Source organism: Callospermophilus lateralis, chromosome 1, assembly GCF_048772815.1.
Source record: "Callospermophilus lateralis isolate mCalLat2 chromosome 1, mCalLat2.hap1, whole genome shotgun sequence".
NCBI lineage: Eukaryota > Metazoa > Chordata > Mammalia > Rodentia > Sciuridae > Callospermophilus > Callospermophilus lateralis.
Genome location: NC_135305.1, coordinates 17,515,579 through 17,535,879, shown reverse-complemented (window position 1 = coordinate 17,535,879; position 20,301 = coordinate 17,515,579). Strand labels below are relative to the sequence as shown.

General features: G+C 40.9%; 1 protein-coding gene across 2 annotated transcripts in view; it reads right to left on the bottom strand.

Annotated features, from left to right (window-relative positions):
- Positions 1-20,301, bottom strand: part of Dgki (diacylglycerol kinase iota) — a 404,075-nt gene that overhangs the window by 7,629 nt on the left and 376,145 nt on the right. For both annotated transcript variants that reach the window (XM_076860225.2, XM_076860226.2), the window contains 2 exons: positions 9,472-9,509; positions 5,950-6,070 (listed from right to left, as the gene is read on the bottom strand). In XM_076860225.2, the coding sequence (XP_076716340.2) occupies positions 5,950-6,070; positions 9,472-9,509 (159 nt within the window). The remainder of the gene's footprint in view (positions 1-5,949; positions 6,071-9,471; positions 9,510-20,301) is intronic.

Sequence of the window (20,301 nt, the reverse complement as noted above, 5' to 3'; positions counted from 1 at the left end):
AAGCCCTGTCTGTGACAAGGTCCTCTGAAGAGATGATCTGTGATCTCAGAACTCCCATGATGCTTCCTTGGTTCTACCCTGTATCTCAAATTTCCTTGTCAAATATTATGCCTTATCTCTTAAATTATTCTAAATCTCTTGAGGATCAAAATGCTTTTATTATTTTTGTATCCACCATGTACATTATATGAATGAGTCAACAAACATCTAACGCAATCATCTTTTTTAACGTTTGAGAATATTCTTTTTTTAGTGGTTCTTTTCATGATAGATGACAGTAGAATCCATTTTGATATAATTACACAGCATGGAATATATCTTATTCTAATTGGAATCACATTCTTATGGATGTACAAATGGTGGGATTCACTGTGGTGTACTTCTGTTCCTTACTTCTGTGATTCTGAGGAAATAAGAATGATAATCCTTCTCCCTCCACCTCATACACACATCCAAAGCAGACTAGACAGAGATTAGGACCGAGGCTCCTGGCACTGCCCCTCTTGGTTTAAACTCTCAATTCCAACACATTCTAGATGTTGGACAAGTTCTTAATGCCTTGGTTGTCACACATGCAAAGCTGGATTAATATTAATCTCAAAGGTTGTTGGGAGGTTTCCTGAATCATTATGCATAACATGCATATAACAGTGTCCAGCCCACCATAAGCACCACTTAGAGTTTAGTTAGTGATAACTGTCCTGTTCTCTGTCATATATAGCTGATCACATCAATCACATGGAACATCAGTGTAGGAAGATGACACAGAGGACCACTTCACTCCCACTTGCATTCGAAGCCACTCAAGCTATAGGCCAGAGAACCAAGCACTCCACGCCTTTTCAGTTGCTGACAAGGCATCCTCCACAGGATCAGGAGCAAGAAGGCCCACTGGCCCCATGGTCCTTCTGAAGAGCTCCAGATACCTTCAGCAAACCTTTGAATCCTGTCATTGTGGAAGGAATTCCAGGAACACAAACAGCCTGGCCTCACCAGCAGCTAGGCCCCCATCATGACTGCTAATTGTACCCAACTGAGGCAACAGAGGCCTCTTTATGCAGCACTCCCTCCTTTATGCAGCACTGTCAATCAGAGCTGCATCCACCATGGGTCCAGTGACCCCCAGGGTCCAAGCTTCCATGCATGGGAGGGAACATGAAATATTTTAATTCATTAACAACAAGGGTTTGACAATCTAAGGGTGGGGACAAGGAAAAGAAAGGACATTGTGCCTCACCAGATCTGAACAGGATAAAAACAGAATCATTAAAAGGGCAGCCAACTCAGTTATTCCAATGCTGATTTTCCAGTTTGTGCTTCTGGCATGCCTGTGGCCAGAGAAGAGGTACAGACACTGAAACAGACACTTGCTCTTAATTAACATCTAAAGAAACTCTAGTTAAGGGTTTGGGGTATGACTTGGAATGACTAATTTATTCAACCCCAAAGTCCTTTCTCCTTCCATTAACACAATCACAAAATACCAAAACTTTTTTTTTTTTTTTTAAGTGCGGGGATCAAACCCAGTCCCCAGGGCCCGTGCATGCTAGGCAGGCACTCTACCATTAAGCTCCATCCCCAGCCCATTAGAACATTTTGTGCACTGGCAGGCAAATGACCAATGAAGAAGGGGAAAGGTGGCAGCCAGCTCATTACAGATGGCAGTGGGGAGCTGCTTTTAATAGCACAGGTACATTTTCTCATCATTTTGTGAGCCTGCTTTCAAAGGCCTATGTTTGCATTGTGCTAGCAAGAAGGGGGCCACACAGTAAGACACAAGAAGAGCGGCTGCCAGGTGTATCCCAACACAAGGTGTGCCATCCCTGTTGGTTTATTCTGCACTGACAAATAACCAGTTTAGAACCATGCTCTAAACTAGCCTGTGCTGTTTGGTCACCTTGCTGCAAGATTTGGATGAGGGTGGTCAGAGAACTGGAACATAATAAACCAAGGTCACAAGAATTTTCTTGAAGGATAAAATGTATTAAAAAAAAAAAAAAGCACCTAAACCAGGTGTGGTAGCACACACGCCTGTGATTCCAGTGGCTCAGGAGGCTGAGAAAGGAGGATTGCAAGTTCTAAGACAGCCTCAGCAACTTAGCAAGACCCTGTCTCAAAATAAAAAATGAAAAAGGGCTGGGGATATGGCTTAGTGGTTAAGTATCTCTGGGTTCAATCCCTGGTACCAAAAACAACAACAACAACAACAACAACAAAATAACTCCTAAGATTTTTGGAAAGTTGGGTCTCTCTAATTAAAAAGGACAAAAGAGAAAAAAATTAAAGACTGATTTTCTTCAATTTATACAACAAGCACATGCAGCTCCTCTGCCTTCTGGTTATTTGTATCTCAGGACTTTTGCTAGAATAAGGAATCCAGAAGACATATGCATGAGTTTGGATTAATAACCTAACCTCATGATGCTTCTGTTTTTACCATCTGTCAAATGGAAATTAAATGTGCTAATACATTTAGCATCTAGCTCAATAAACTTTAGTGTAATGAGTGCTGTAGATTTTTTTCCTCCAAAGTGTCTGGGACAATTAATTTTTAAAAATGAATGATTGTCATGTTTAAATCATACTAGATCCGAGACCACATGTTTTTCCTCAGAGAACTATTCATAATTGAAACATGGATTTAAAGGACTGGACCCTGTGGGAAATTGTCTGGAAAATAAAGAACAATCCCGTAAGGGGACATATACATCAGTATGCAGGCGAAGTTCGAAGAACATGAAAGGAGGCAAAACTTCAAAATCTTTCAAAATGAGAAGCAAGCATGGTGGTAAGTGGTCAAGCTCTCCTAACTACAAGGACTCAGTCCCTGGGCTCTTCCCTGGGCCATGCTGTTCCTTGCTGGTGCGACTCTGACTCTATCATCCATATTGCATTTGTGTTATATTCGACGTGCCTTTTGTAGCACACATTCTTTAATTTGCTTCCCACACCAATGCATCCAAGTCCCCTTTGCTATTCCTTCCACCTCCCCATAGCCTCTCTCCCTTCCTCCCTCTCTTAGGACTCATTTCCCATTAGTCTCCCTGACACTGCCAGCAGACCATTCCAAATCCTCCTCTGCCCAGAGACAAAGGCTGCACAGATGTGGGGAGAGCTGGCACTGGGAATGCTAACAGCACTGTCATCCCGGCCCAGCAGGAAAGTGGTCGTTTCTCTCTGGGACCAGAGGCAGAAAAGGGAGGGGGGGTGTTTTAAAAAAAAAAAAAGAAAAAAGAAAGATTGAAGGCAGAAAAAGAGGGAAGACAAAATAACCCATTGAAATCAAAAAGGAAATGCATGAGTGAGATTTCTATCAGGAAAAACAGTGGGGGGCAATGGGGTAGGCGTGGGGAGAATAAAAACAAAAGAGCCCAATGCATAGGGCGTAGTGGAACAAAACAACACAAAAGTCTTTTGGAGGGGTAAACTAGGGGGAGGGAGCCCGCAAAAATGATGGCTGAAAGGAGTTGAAAAGTGGGAACCACCATGGGGAATCTCAGCATCCTTAGCCTCTGCCCTGTCTCTGGAATGGTTAGCTCTCTTCCTCCTCGGTTCTCTTTTCAACTCTCTAAATGCCCAGATTCCACTTTTTCATAAAGGAAAGCTGCGGGCTGTATGTATGAGAGAAGAAGGCCAAAGGAAGAGGCCCCCTGTGGCTTCTTCAGAACAAACCACACATCTCACTTCCTGCAGTCCTCAGCCAGTTTGAAAGAGCCTTAGAAGAGAAATACACTGTGGATCCTCCTGTCAGCGAAGACAACCATCTCTCAGGACTCTTGTTCAGCAGGTGTTTTCTTGATCCTGAACCACACTCCTTACTCTAAATGCCCACTGAAGAAGCAGGCACAGCAGAGGGGGAGGTGCTTACGGCAGTAAAGATGCCCCGAACCTTGTACAAGGTGAGGGCCACATGAGTGTCACTTATGAACCTTGAAAGGGGCCCACTGAATCCACGGGAAGCAAAGGCACCTTTTGTCAGGTCTTTCAACATATTTTGGATTTATAATATCTGAAGTTGCAGGAAAGACATGGACCGTCATGGACCAAATTGTAAAAAATAAAAAGAGATCAAGAGATTTGCTGCATTCAGGAACTAGGAGGAGTGTGTTCTCTGGATCTTTGGCATGCATAAAAATTTCATTTATTTAGTTTCTTTTTTTTTTTTTATTTACATGGATTCAAACTGATCAGACTTACCTACTGCAAATCTGTTGCTTATTTTTAAATATGATACCATAGTCTGGTCAACAATCCTAAATGGCTTCTGGAAGCCCTTTAGAAAAGGCACTGCCACTTTGGTTAGGCCAGGGTAATTCCAAAGTTATCATCAGTACTAAAGAAAGACTATTTCAATCAGCAGAGATCCCTTTAAAAGTGATTACAGAGTAGAGATAGGGTAAGGTTTTCATTTACTTGTTCCTGATTTCAAGAACAGGATAGTTTAAAGAGGCTTCTATAATTTAAAAGAGATGAATGGTTCTGCAAAGGTAGTTTTCAATTTCAAAATGCACAGGTTAATACACATTGTATCAGCAATAAAAGATGTTAAGAAAACAAATGAGCATTTAACTCTTGCAGAACCAGGTGAATTTGACTACCAAAAGATTTCACATTCAAAATAAAAAAAAAAAATTCTCATTCATATTCTTAAGTAAATAGAAATGATGAAATGGATGATTTTTTAAAAATTGGTAATGTATATAAGATTGATAAAAATGCATTTCAACAAAGATCAATTGCAAATGAATTTTCATTACTCGACTATAATAGTAAAGTTTAAAAATGCCATCAAAAATGTAGTGATTCTTGGACTTCCAATTGGAAGATTTAAGTTCAATCAGAAGAGATCTATTTACTTCACTATCTCCAGTCTTTCTCCTGGGCATCTCCTGACCCACTGGAGATTCTGATGAGACAGGAAATATCTGAGACCTTTGGAACTCTTTCCTGTGAATGAAGTTAGATAATGACTGGGAATCTTGAGTCTTTTTTCTTTTTCTCTTGAGCATACACATTAAACCAATTAACAAACTCTAACCAAAGCACTAATCTGCTACTATCTATAATCTGAATTTGGGTGCCAATTAAGTAGGCCACATGTTCACTATCAGCTCTCAAATCTTCCAGGATCTCAGTGGACCTTATGTCCTCAGACACATTGAGCTTCCACATCTTCTCCTTTCAATTAGCCTAGCCAAGCAGACCCCACCCACAACACCCTGCCCAATCCCCCTTTTTCCTGTTCTTTATTCCTAGAAATACTGTAAACATGAGAAAGTAACATAACAATAGAGACTTGATATTCACCATCTTTATTAATGCTTCTAACAAGCTCTTAGAGACAGGTGCTCTAGATCAAATACAGCAGAGGATCTAACACCAAATTATTCCTCAAAATCCCAGTAAGAAAATATTCTGGGAGGTGAGTATGGCTGGCCACAGAGGACAAAGGAGTATCAGGCGTTTCAAGGAAAATAAAGCATGGCTTAAAAAGATGAATGGGATTCCAACAGAAGAAACTGAGAAACTACAAAGATTTAAAAAAAAATCAGAGTCATAAATCTTCAGAATGGTCAACTACAAATATGGATTAGGTAGCTGATCCCAATCAGTTGCTTTACAAAAAAAAAAAAAAAAGTTTTTAGAAAAATAAAACACATTTCGCCAGACTGCATTTAATTTTGTCCTTTACTTTTTAAAAATTAATGATCCAATAATAGCCTATATGGGGCTCCATATGATGATGTCTTCTATTAATTGCTTGGTTAGGATGACCCACAAGTATCAATGATCTGTAAGCCTGGCTGCTTCACATAAGCTGGGAGAGTCAGTTAAAATGGGATTAGCAGTCTTTTTCCCATTGTGAAGACAGCCTGGGTGAATGCCAATTTAGAAGATGCCTCTACTTCATGCAGGAGTGGTCTTTGGTAAGTTCTTGTGCCTACTCACCATGGTCCAGGATATATTTCACAATCTCCCCGTTGCCGGTTTTGGCTGCGTAGTGAAGCAGTGAACAGTGATCCGGTCCCTGAATTAGCAGACTGCCTCCATTTTTATAGCTTTCTATTAGCTGAAAGGGAGAAGCATGGAAAGAGGCTCAGGTAGAATCCAGAACAAGAACAGCTAAGTCCTCATAAAATAAGACTCACGTAGCAACCCACAAATGTTTCTAGCCTCAGAGGACATAGAAAAAAAGTCAAAGAGATGAAGTGGATTTTTGGACTGTGATATTACTCACATAGATGGCTGGTGTCTCACCTGGCTCTGATGAAGGTCTGTGGTATTCAATGGTCCAAGGAAACTGAAACTTTCTCAATTGCTGTTCTCCTTCCTCTTCTAAGCTCTAGTCTCTGTCCCATAGGAGTGAGGGGTAAAGACAGCAAAAACTTCCCTTCCCTAGATTGGCTCAGCACTCTTTCAAGGGAGAGAATAGTTATTGCTATAAGCAGAAAGAGAATATGGCTGATAGCTAAGCTGCTTTACTGTGTCCTTTAGCTTTTCTTCAATCTAAAGAGCCTCACTACCAAATAGAATCGCTGCTTCTCATTTTGCTGAACACAAGCATTTACACGCACACATGCATACACCACTGTGTATGGCTCCCTTGCTCATCCAGACCTGCAGCCTGGCCTGATGCCTTCTGAGGATCATCTAGTACATACCCAAAAAGGCTAGAGATGATCCATGGGATGAAAACTGAAATGATGAAGAGAAGGATGTATTTATTTCTGTGGGAGGAAAGACTAGAAGTGGGGGGAAACAATTTGGCCGCCTGAGAGTAAGGTGGCTACAGGAGGAGGTAGTCTAGGTTCATGAAGGATAGAACACTGTAGAAAGTGCAAATAGGGTCCTGTTCTCCAAATGGCAGGATATTTGAACAAGAAGAGCTTTAATGACATTTCTAAAGGGCAATTTGAGGATGAACAACCGAGCAGGTCATAAGCAAAGGGAAGGCAGAAACAAAGCTGAACGTGACTCAGTCATTGGTCTACAGGCCTTTCAGGCAACTCAGAAGACAGAGGTGTAAAGAATTATAGTGACAGAGGGGGATATTATGTGGATAGCAGAGGCCCACCAGGTGACCACAAAGCACTGGATACAAAAGGAGCCCTGGAATCCTGCCTAAAAAAAACAGATGAAGAAGAATAGCTGAATGGAGGCCAAGGACTCATGGGAATCTCCATCCCTAAACTGTAGGGCGAGAGGATGGGGAGAAGTAGCCAACACTCCTCTCATGACCTGACAGAATCCTGCTCGGCCCAACTGCAATGGCACCCTTTCCTTGGGGGCAGATCCAGAAAGGATGGATGCAGTACAGACACAGCCAGATCCAGTTGCCCAGCAGCCTTGACCCTGTCTTTCTAAGGGCTTTCAGACACTGGGACTCTTTAGTGAGCCGTGGGCATCCTATGCAGCCCAGCTGTTCAGGAGCTGTATGACAGCCCTCCTCCTGAGTGGCTCCTGGGATCTTCTTTTCCCTAGTCCTTCTCTCCTTCTCTCTCTCCCCTAAAAATATGCACATACACACAACAACCAGTTTAATACTTAATTTGTACTGTACTTTCTATGCATAAGAGAGAAACAGAAAATTGAGAAGAACAAGAAAAAAGGTACAAAAGAAAAAGACTAAAAAAGAAAAAAAAAAAACACTTCAGCCACTGTATTTCATCTCTCTGTAAGTAAGTTGTTATTAGGTTACTTTTTAGCCATCTAGGACATCATTATAATGTAGAATGCAGAAAGACATCCAGCTGGACGTAGTGATTTTCTATATTTCAAATTACTCTCTGTTAATTACTGAAAATGTGTGGTGATATCCAAGGACCTGGAATGTTGGCTGCCTACACTAAAAGCACAGAGAAAATCAAATGAAAGGGTTTCGGATGTATGGTGCTTTGCAAAATGTCGTGGCCGAGAGGTTCTCCAGGGGCGAGGATCCGCCTTGCTATCTTTACTTCCCACAGGGCCTACCAGAAGTCCTTGCAGCAGCATAGGATGGTGCTAGTCCACTGCTGGGAAAGGCAATGAACGCACAGGTACACTGCTCAGGGGGGCACTTCTTCCCTGGGAACCCATGCAGTGACACTATGATCTGGACAACAGCACGGGTAATACCATTTTCATAATTATGTGCCTACACATGGCAATTGGCCAATAAGTTTACAATCTTCTATTACTCTGCTAGTAACCTGTTGATGTAAAAATGTAATACAGGTAGGCCTTGATTTATCCAATGTAAGTACTTTTAAAAAAATCATGGTGCTTCTCAGTTTTCTTCTAAGGCATTTGGGTAGTCAATCTGACCTGGAACTTTCCTACTCTGTTGATGGGTAAGGCACAGTCTCTACCCAAGGCAGCTGCCACATACTTAGAGCAGGTCAGTGCTGCTGATGTTGCACAGGGACATATGATATGGGTCCCCATGCCTGAAAATGTTATGCGACCAGATAGACCTTTTAGAACACTCACAGACTACATTATACAGCACATACTTTTATCCCACTGTGTTTAGCTGTTAAAAAAATGATTAACACTGTAAAATGAGTAAAATAGCTAACATTTTCAAGCCCTTTCTATATAATACAGACCATCACGACAATATTACATGCATGATAACATTCAATCCTCATGGCAAACCTAAGAAAGGGGCAATATTATTATCCAGTTCTATGGATGAAGAAATTGAGGCACAGAGGGAATTCAATAATGGCTCAAAACCTCATGAGTAATGAACAGTAGGGCCATGATCTGAACTCAGTTTTCTTCTAAGGCATTTGGGTAGTCAATCTGACCTGGAACTTTCCTACTCTGTTGATGGGTAAGGCACAGCCTTTACCCAAGGCAGCAGCCACTACATAGAGCAGGTCAATGCTGCTGATGTTACAGTTCTGAAGCCTGACTTCAGAATGTACAGTCACTCCCAAGGCAGCAGTGACCATTTCCTTCCTTAGAACTAAATTCACCAGAAAAAAAAATGGCACAAATAAGATGTTCAAAATGGACCAGGCGATCTTTGGGCTAACTATGATTCACAAAGCATCAAATTATAACAACAGAAGATGTGAGCCCCATCCCAGAAAATGAATTTGTGGGTATTGCTCAGGTTCTTCTTTAAAATGTATTCATTTCAATATCTGTCTGAAAAGAAATCCTTTACTTTCTCAAGTGTCAGCTTCTCCAGAGCAGGAGCTCTGGGCACTGTGGCCCTGTTCCTGGGTGTATGGTTCATTGTAATGAATTCAAGCAAATCCCAGGGCATTTTCCCACAGACCCTCTGCTGTTGGGAATGAAGAGAGACTATGAGGGCTCCCCTCTCTCTGTGCTCTGTTCTCAACAATATCCTCCCTCCTTCTCAGCCAATGCAGGCAGCGGGGGGATAATCCATAAGCAGGATCTTGAAAATTTGGTGAACAATATCATTTTTTGAAAATTCTTAATGAATCACCAAATTTGCAAAGAGAGATCTCTTACCTTCATAAGATCACCAGCTATTACTGCCTGCAAAATTGCTGTGAAAGACAAAACAGAGATGTCCATTAGTAGAAGGCCCTCTCTTTAAAATCCTACAGAAGGTTGGGTGCATATTTTGAAAGGGCAGTCTATGGTAGTCTATGGGGCGAACCTAGAGAAGGAGAAGCATCCCGAAGGCTGAAACTTAGTCAAACAGGTGAAGGTTCTCTCTTTCAGCCCTTCCCTGCCCAGGCACCAATCCCATCCATCATTCTAGAGCCCTCAGGAGTCCCGCTCCAGTCCTGGTCCAGCAAGGATGGCATTAAATTTAGAGTTTCATGGACTGGATTCACATCTTAGCTCTGACACCCAGGAGCTGCAGAACAGTGGGTGAATTATTTTAACTACCTGAGCCTCAGTTTCCACAAATGCAAAGGAGAAAGTCTTAACTTTATGGGAGGCTAAAAGGATTCATGAAGCCCTATGGATGTTCCTAACTAGCCACAGGTGCCGAGGAAGAGTCTAATCATGACTGTGGCTAGTCCCTTATTTCTAATTCCTTCTCCTTAGCTCTTTTGAAGTTGAAGTAATCACCTGTCATTTTGATTGTATATTTCATAATGATAAAAACTCACTGCTATAGATAGTAAGATGATTAGAGGAAACCATTCTATTTTAATTGTACCTAATGATTCGTGCACATCATGTGGGGTATGAAAAGGAAATAAGAAAACATGATTGACAAAAGTGGAAAACTATATGTGTGTCTGATGATAATTATCATTCTTAAAAGAAACTATTTACACCAGGATGGATATGGTCCTTTTAGATAAATAATATATCAATCATGAAACTACTCAAAAAATAGATTTTCAGGTTTTGAAGTCACAAAATTTTATAAGAAAAATAATGTAAATTTATTTTGCAAAGTGATATTTTATTCTTCTTGCTTGAGTAATTTCTCAGATAGAGTTAACCAAAAGTGAAGTACTATGCAACAAAGTACATGAAGCCGTGGCTGCTGCTGAGCAAAGTCCTTGAGGCTTTTCTATGGCTCACTGTCGACTCCTGGGTGAGCAGATGCAAAGGGCCATGTGAAACTCACTCGGGGGCACAGGACTGAGCATCTGTCTTTAGTGGAAGCCTTGAAAAACTTGGTGATGAGGAGGGCAAGTTGAAAATAGACAGAAGGAGGATACATGGAAGATAATGGAAAACCCATCTAAACCATCTGAGGGTTTCTTTCCATCTTCCTATAAATTCAGCACATGGCAGATGTGAACCAATTAACTGCTCAGTTTGACTGAAAAGAAAGCAAGTAAAGGAAAGGAGTGGGAAGGGAGAGATATGAAAATAATACAGAAGGAATAAGATAGGTCAAAAGAACCTAAGAAACATCCTGTCTCACTCTTTGTTTTATAAGTGGGGACCTTGGCATCTGAAGTTAAGTGACTTGGGGCACAGAGCAAGTAGAGGCCTAGTCAGCATCACCAGGCAGGCCCCTGTCCAGTGCCCCATGGAGCTCACTGTGCACAGAGCCCTGCTAGTCTCTGCAGAAGGTATGTAGAAGGTGGCAGAAAATGCTGCTGTGAGGTTTGTAGCATTGTGGGGAAAAGTGCTTGACTCAGGTCTAATTCTGACTCTGTAATTTACTGGGCCCATAAATTTAAGAAGTGATTCAGTCTTTGAGCCACTTTTTTCATTAACAGGTATATTGCTCACCTCCCTACCAAGGATCAAAGTTTAAAAAGTGCTTTGTGGGATGGTTGTATAGACAGAAGACGTGATTCTCAGTACTGCTGTGACTGCACCCAAATACATGGAAAAGACATATGGACATTTTAGAAGGAGCCTTCCAACAAGGTAAAGTTGGCACGTGAAGTTGGGCAGACATAACTCTGTTAACATAGCACCAGGCAGAGGACAAGCACAGATAAAGGAGTCAAAGGAATGGAGCTTAACTTCAAGACCTAAAGACTACATCTGAGCTCAGGGAAGAAGAGGTGGGGTGAGTGTTAGCAGTCACAGATCTGGGGGAACAAATCAGTGGGACCTTCATGCTGCATGATGTTCTCTTGGTTGTAGGAGAATATTCAAAGTGTGAAGGAATTAAAGGCAGGAAAATGGCACAGGGGAACAGTTAATATACGGCCCTATAACTCATAGAGAAGCATAGCCTATGTCTTCAAGATGGTATCAAACCCTTTCTCAGAATTTAAAAGTTCAAAAAAAGATGGGAGACAAAAAAATAGAGAAAGAAGAAAAGAAAAAAAATGAATTTATTAAAGCACTTGCATAATAAAATATACAGCATGTAAATAATCAATTGAAGATCATGAAAGAATTCCTTGGGCAAAGACTATTTATGGATCTCAATCAATCAATCAATCAATCAATAATAGAGGCTAGGTTAAAACTTACTAGCTAGTGGTGTAGTTAAAAAAAAAATTCTTGGGGGAAGTTAGTTTAGGCCAACTTGCTCACGATAAATTCAAATAATTAACAAAGAAGGTTTGGAACCTTTGCAAAGGATGTGAACAAAGCCATGATAGTTAAATGATGTGGTTCTTGAAGGAAACTGCAAAGAGCTCCATATTGTCACATCAAAAGTGGTCTCAGGTCATGTGCTGCAGAATCTCACAGAAGTCACTCCAATGAGCACCACTATGCCAAGATGAGGCACCTGGATTATACCCTGCAGGTGATGAGAAGCTATGGAGTTAAATGCATATAAATGTCCTTACACAGGCCAGTTTGATTCTGCTTCTCTCCTTCTGAAAACAGCTATGACCTGCTCTTAGCTCTTTCTCCCAGATTTCCTGCAGTCAAGCCTCTTTCTACTTCTACCCCAGAACATTCAGAAGCATTGTTATTTATGTTTGCTGGTGTCCAACAGCCTCCCAGTTTGATGTCCCCATGAATACGCAGAGAATCATATAACAGATTCATAACCACAAATAATCTCCATTGTACTGAATATGGAAAGCATGAATATTTATTTTTAAGTCAAGCAATATACCCAAGGGTAGCTATTATGCAAACATTATTAGGAACAAGGCTCACTTCTCTCTCCTGATTAATGTCTTTTCCTATGAACACTGTTGTTGAAGATCTTCTCTGCATAAAGAGAACCTGAATCCATTAGTATTCAATTCCAAATAATAACCTTCTGAAAGATCAAGCTTGAAAACAAATAATGAGTTGTTATGATCACAGAATTATTCTTTATTTCTTGAGCTCTAAGCTTTCCTTTTTTCTTTTTCAAAACTCCTTCAACTAAAGAAACGATGCTTCAAACTTCCAGAAGTAAGAGAAGTCAAACTGTTAACAGGATGTAAAGGTTATTGAATAGATGAATAATAAGTTTCCTGGAAAATGAAATCACATTATTTCTTCCTTTGCAGGAAGACAGGTGTGTGAGGGGGTAGAGAACTAGGGCATTTGTCATTTTTAGGGGTTGGAAGTTTCATCATTAGTCAATATGCAGTGGTTCATTTTTTCCTTTAGTGCTATGACTTTCAATAAATTGCTGTCCACTGTGCACCCCAGGACAGAACACTGGGGACCTAGGGGCAACTGCCTGTCTTCCCTCTCCCAGTCCCTCCTTGCTAAAGCCTGGATTCCTAAGCATCTGGATATGCTCAGACCTGGTTTATGGAAGGAAAAGATGGCTTCCATCACACAGAATCAAGAAAGGGAGAAGAGAACCTCTATGATTTCAGGGTTTATATCCCTCTAAAATTCATGTTGAAACTTCATCCTCATTGTTGAGAACCAATTAGGAGGTGGGGCCTTTGAGGAAGTGATTATATTATGATTAATCATGTTAGTAACATAATTACTTGTGACAGAGATTAATGCCCTTCTGAAAGAGACTTCAGAGCACTGCCAGGCCCTTCCATCTTCTCCACCTTGTGAAGACACAGCATTTCCCCTCTTTACTTTGCTACCATGAATGCAGTGAGAATGTGCCATCTTGGAATCAGAGAAAGCTTTTGAAAGACACTGAATCCACTGGCACCATGATATTGGACTTTGCAAGTTCAATTATTTATATTTAATATCTGTTATCTATTATTTATACATCATCTAATCTATGGTATGTAGTTAGTAGCAGGAATGGATTTAGAGTTCTTGTTTGTCTCAGGGCAGCCCTATCCAAGGTGGTGGGGATATAGATACACAAAAAACAAAGTCCATTCTCTGATGAAGCTGATGTTTTGGCAAAAAGTGAAAAAAAACAAGATCTGACTTTATAATTAGGAAGGAATATATTATAATAGAGGATGGATTCAGATGGCTTGGATTTCAGTCTTTAGAGCATCATTAGCTAATGAAGACCATGGACAAGTTAGATTACTAAGCTTCAGTTATCTCTTTGAAAAAATGAAGATTAAAAGAGTAAACAATTTATGGTTTTAAGCACCAACACTTCTTGTTCCAACAGAGAAAGTAAATATTCAGCCTGGCCACTGCAAACGCTGCCCTCACAGTTTTCTTGACCTGGTCATCATCACAGATGATGTCTCTTCAGAACCCTGCCCAAAATGCAGTCCCCGTCATCACAGCCCTCAGACTTCCCCCTCTCCATCAGTGTTGCTTCCTGCTTGGCCACCAGGCAGCTCATACCTTCAGCCACCCAAGAGCCCACTTCTCTCAGATCCATATGTCCACACAGCCTTTCCTGTCTTCACCTCACCAGGGGAACGCTGTCCAATTCCTCTGCTGTGTGAGCAGCCAGCCATGCTACATGTGCAACAACCTGTGAAGGCTCAGCTCACAAAGACGTGGAATTCAGTATGATCATTAAACACAGCAAAAGCAATCTAACACTCACTCAATGGTACAGATAGCCCCTGTGAATTATGCTAATTAGGCACAAATGGGAAGCAGCCCAACAAAATGACAGTAATTAATATTATTTTACACAAACAGAATGAGTCCAAGATGAGGTGAGAAAAAGGAGAAATTCGATATTTCTAAAGAACTCTGCATTTTAATCTAGGCCTAGAGGAGGTTTTCACAATAGAGATAAGATACGTGACAAGTTATTTCCTATCCTAAAAGCTAAAATGCTGAGGGATTTTTTTAAAGACTCTACTAAAACTAATTCATGAGTATTCTTATAATGATATGCAAATCTGTATCAGTCAACTATTACTGCATAGCAAGCCATGTCAAAACACAGTGGCTTGCAACACAACAATGATCATTTTGCTGAAAAATCTGCATTTGGGGCACTGAGAGCTGAATGACCCTCTCTGAACACCAGCCACAAATCACAAAGGGTCCTTCCTGTGGAAGTCTCAAGCTTGCCTATATTCAAGGAGGAAAGACACAGACTACACATCTCAATGGGAAGAGTGTCAAAGTGCCCTTGCAAAATCTGTGTATAGGACAGGAGACAAGACGTGACTGTTTTAGAAAGTACATACTGTCACACCTCATACCTGCCTTTCTCCTTCCATCTCTAAAAATAAAGGTTCTTTCCAAGAAGTAGTTTACAGTCTTTTTTATTTTTCTGCTGAGGTACTCGCGACACAAAACAGATGGCACTGTATGTGTATAATACATACCCACACGCAGAATGCAGTTGACGAAGGCCGTCAGTGAGGGTCAGAGACATTCCCCAACACTAAGTGAAAGTGGTCACCAACCCTCCTACTCAAAGCCCGTCATAATTCAAGTGTATGATGTGACAGTTTTATTTTCTACAGGCAGGACATTATCTTCCTTTCTAAACTCTCAACTTGCAATGTGACTTCATCTAATGAGCTGTGTCCTCTCTCCTTGAATATGGACAAACTTGTGACTTCCGCAGGAAGGGCCCTTTGTGATTTCCAAGGTAAGGCGAGGAGGCTTCACTGGGCTCTGTGGGGCTGGTTGTTTCTGGAACCCAGCCATCATTTCCTCCAGGAAGCCCCAGTAGCCCCTAGGAAGCCCACCTGGGAAGAACCGAGGATCCCAGCTGCAGCCAGTGCCCAAGTACCAGCCAAGGGTGTAGATGGTGTTCAGAGAGAGTCATTCAGCTCTCAGTGGAGCAGACTTTCTATCTCTTCAGAACCCTACCCCAAATGCAGATTTTTCAGCAAAATGATCATTGTTGTGTTACAAGCCACTGTGTTTTGACATGGTTTGCTATGCAGTAATAGTTGACTGATACAGATTTGCATATCATTATAAGAATACTCATGAATTAGTTTTAGTAGATTCTTTAAAAAAATCCCTCAGCATTTTAGCTTTTAGGATAGGAAATAACTTGTCACATATCTTTTTATCTCTATTGTGAAAACCTCCTCTAGGCCTAGATTAAAATGCAGAGTTCTTTAGAAATATCGAATTTCTCCTTTTTCTCACCTCATCTTGGACTCATTCTGTTTGTGTAAAATAATATTAATTACTGTCATTTTGTTGGGCTGCTTCCCATTTGTGCCTAATTAGCATAATTCACAGGGGCTATCTGTACCATTGAGTGAGTGTTAGATTGCTTTTGCTGTGTTTAATGATCATACTGAATTCCACGTCTTTGTGAGCTGAGCCTTCACAGGTTGTTGCACATGTAGCATGGCTGGCTGCTCACACAGCAGAGGAATTGGGCAGCTTTCCCCTGGTGAGGCGAAGACAGGAAAGGCTGTGTGGACATATGGATCTGAGAGAAGTGGGCTCTTGGGTGGCTGAAGGTATGAGCTGCCTGGTGGCCAAGCAGGAAGCAACACTGATGGAGAGGGGGAAGTCTGAGGGCTGTGATGATGACCAGGTCAAAAGAACTGTGAGGGCCACATTTGCAGTGGCCAGGCTGATTACTCATTATTCACTGGCAAAAAAGCGTTGGTGCTTAAAACCATTCACCTGAGTTTTGTTCATTGTATATGTCATGCATTCATAAAACTCTCTGGGGAAGATTATTTATTTAAAGTAGGTGAAATTAAAAATTCTATCTCAGGTGGACTTTGTCCCTAATCTCTCCTTAATAATCAGATGTGAGCGAAGAGATTTTCCTGATTTTCCCACTAAGTTTCTCTTTCAACCAAAGTAAGGCTCCCTGAACTCCAGGTTTACAATCCTCCCATTCCACTTTCCAGCCTCTCACCTCCATTGAAGAAACATGGAGTGGAGGGTGCAGACCACACACCTCACCCAGCCTATCGTATCATCATTACCAGGATTAATCCATTCCTGGGATTAATCCAGTTGCACCAAGAGGCCATTAAATACTACATTCAAACAGCGCCTGTGCCAAATCCATTCTAGACTGTATAACCATAGATGGGGGACATAAATAGATTTTGTTTCTAATGACAGAGTTAATCCTCAAATTCAATTAGTTCCTACTAATTGCATGCATGAATGTATATGGGCTGTTTCCATCTGCTGCAGAATCTTTTGGAAGCTCCTATTAGCATGGAAAAGGTTTTCTGTTTGTAGAAAAAACAAACAACCCCCATCTAGTGTTCCCTCCTGGCAGAAAACCTCCACCTTTCTGCCAGAGGACCAGGATGTGCTCCCTGCAGAAGCAGTTGGTTCCACATCTTTTATTCACCACTGGAACTGGCTATAAACAGTGTGGGGACCAGATGTCTCTAGGAAGCATTCCATTTGTTTATTTGTTGTTGCAACATTGTTAGTTAGTTGTTTCACGTGTCTAAGTTCCATTTCTGCAATTAAGCCACAAGCATGTGGACCAAGTTTTGTGTTGTTGTTGTTGTTGTTGTTTTAATTTCTTTCTCTTTGTTTTACCCATTCTACACCTTTCTCTAAAAACTCTGTGGTACAGGAAATTAATAATATGCTTAATAAGTACATGATTGAGTCTCTCGCCCTAATAATGCATTTGATTATCATTTTTAATAGGCCTTGAATTTGGGATTGAGTAAGAGATTCTAGGAAATAGAAGGAAGTCCACTTTACTGGCCCTGCTATACCTGACAATCAAGTTTGGAGTTCCAAATATTTTCAGATCTCTTTGGGATGTGAATGATGTCTATTAGATATGGCAAAATATCATTGCAAAACTGGAAGTATTTATGAGTCAAATCAGACCTCTATGTTAAGTAATGACGTGTTACCTCCTGGAATACCAGTAGTAAGGATTAGATGTGGACTAAAGCAAAGTTCATTCGTTAGTTAATTTGCTTGGATCATTGGGTAAGCCATGTTCTTAGGTAAAGGAGCCAATGGCATGCATCCTTTTCCACCATCATGGTAAGTTCCCTTCAGCCAACTGAGAAAAATATGAACCAACAATCAAAGGGTGACCAGCTGAGGTTCTTGAAAATATCTTCTTGCCAACACCTACAGCTCAATTTAATGTTTTCTCTAGTGATAAATTAATACCATCATCTTTTGATCTAGTGGGTCAACATTTTTTTTTTATGTAGTACCACCATCTGAAACAAGATCCAACTTAACACTAGAAAAACAAAATCACTTCTAGCATCAATATTACAGAATCCCATTAACTACTTTTGTTCAGTAAATATTAATCTTGCACAAACAGGAAGGACTTTTCATATTTGTTGAGCATTTTAATCTGATTATACTTTACTAAGTCCATGAACCCAACGCAATTACAGGGCACAATAACACTCTTTGCCCTCCTTAACATTTGAAAGAAGTAATACATATTAAAATGCTTTGCATATTGCAAACCGATTTTGAAGTGTAAGAGATTAAAAAGGAATTCTAGTATTCTCTGAAGGGCCTTCATCCCCAGAATGTTGAGATAATTTAATTTAGATTGATTAACTTTGTTTATTTTTGCTTTCCAGGCATTTGAACGATAAAGCTCCAATCTTGAGAGAGTAAGAGAAATGGAAGAGCTAGTAAAAAAGGTCCTCCTTAGCCTCACAGACGAAAGCAAGGTGCCACGGTGGAAGAGGGGGCACTGCTGCCTGCAGCTGGTACCTACTCCCTCAGAGAAGCTAAGAGAGGGCATCAGGGCTTTGGCTTCCCGCAACATCAGGCTGACATTTCTCCTATGACTGGTCTCCTTGAATTCATCTTATGTACTTTAGCAGTGTCCTTTGGGTTCCTAAAAGGAACTCAGGTTGAAAAGGGGGGCACATATCTTATTCAGCCATAACTGCGACAGGATCTGATGTGGCTTGAAGTAATGGATGTTAGTTGTTTGAACCAAACTTCAAGACTGCACAAGAAATGATGTTTAAGGTCAGGATCTAAGTACACAGGCATATGTTCTAGATCTCAGGAGAATTATAGGTTTATGGGTCATGGGGTCATTGGGCTGTACATAAGTACCTTATCAGTGCCTAGCAGAAACTGGCCACTCTATAAGATGAAAGCCTTTTTAACCAAGAAGAAGAATAGAGTTAACCAGAACACCCTTCGCTGGAACAAAAGCAAAGTCCAGGAGGAGTTAAGATCCAAAGGTCACTTTCACGGATCCATGCCAGCAAAACACACATATAGGAAAAAATGTGAAATTTTTGAAAAGATGAAATTTCTAGAGCATATTTGTCCCTTATTACTGTAAAGGTAGACAAAATCATTTGCTTGTATCTAAGTTATAATAAAGCACTAACTCTGAACTTTCTCCATTTAGGTTTATGATGTACATTAACTGCAAGAACAGAAAAATTAATTTTATTTTAGAGAAGTGAAAAGTCTTAACTTTTGTTATATCATGCTAAGTTGACCAAACAATATCATGGGTTAGAAACAAGAATGATAATGTAAATTGTTAGCTCTGAACATGGTCTAAAGATAAAATGCCAAACAGAATAGGCTTCAGTGTATCAGCAACTCTTCAATGATACTTATGAATAAGACCAGATAATACGGTCTGGGGGCTGCAAAGAGAAACAAAGGCCAAGTCCTTATCAGAACTCATACTCCCTTAAGGAAGAAAAAAGTAGCTAGAAAGTTAACACCCTACATGGCCAAATGTAGTCTCTGACTGCTAAAGAAATAAGGAGTAATGTGGAGTATGATTTCCTAGGGCAGCTGTAAGAAGTTATCCAAAAAGGGAAGGTGTGTGTTGGCAGAAAAGCTAGGAGTAGGGTTTTCTGTAGGGAAGAGCAGCCCGCAGGGAGACTGGCAGGGAGAACACGCAGCTTCACTTGACAAAGTGGGATGCCCAGAACAGAAAGAGGGAGAAACATGTCAGGAACACAGTGACCAAGAGACTAGGGGGAGCACCTTCCAGACCTGGGGGGTGTTGTTAGACCAGAGACCCTCTCTGCACTCCATAATATCAAGGAAAAGCATTCAGAGACTCCATTTTCAGAATATACCTTTGGCCAAGATTAATACCCTTTTCCTCAAAGATAAGGGGTTTAAACAATGAGCAGTGAGATGGTTGCCAAATCTAAATGATTGAAGAACAGTGTCACAGGGCAGGCCTTGTTTTCCAAGAATGAGAAGAAGCCCACAGGGTTAGTGAAGGAGGGTATGAAGACTGGTCTGGTCATCGTGGTCAGAGAAGAAAGCAAACAGCTCAGAGGGACAGAAATGGTTTAAATGACTCTTGTGTAGTCCTATAAAACACCACCCTGGTTTTTTGTTTGTTTGTTAGTTTTCCCCAACGGCTGAAACAATTCCCTTCACTTGCTAAGGTGACAGGGAACAGAAATATCACCAGATGAGGAAAAGTGAGCAGATTCTGGCAGATTGCAAATTTCCTTTTCAATAAGCGAGGGGGTTTTGCTTTGTCAGGAGAAAAGCTGGAAGCCACCTAATAGCAATGGATTTTGTAAACTTATTAATGAAAACTACCAGTATGGCAGCTACCTGTGGCACTTACATACTGACCAAGTTGACCTTCTTTCTTTTCAGAAAGAGGGTCTGTTATGGTGTAGCTGTGGAGCATTTTCCCCAAAGCTCATATTCCCC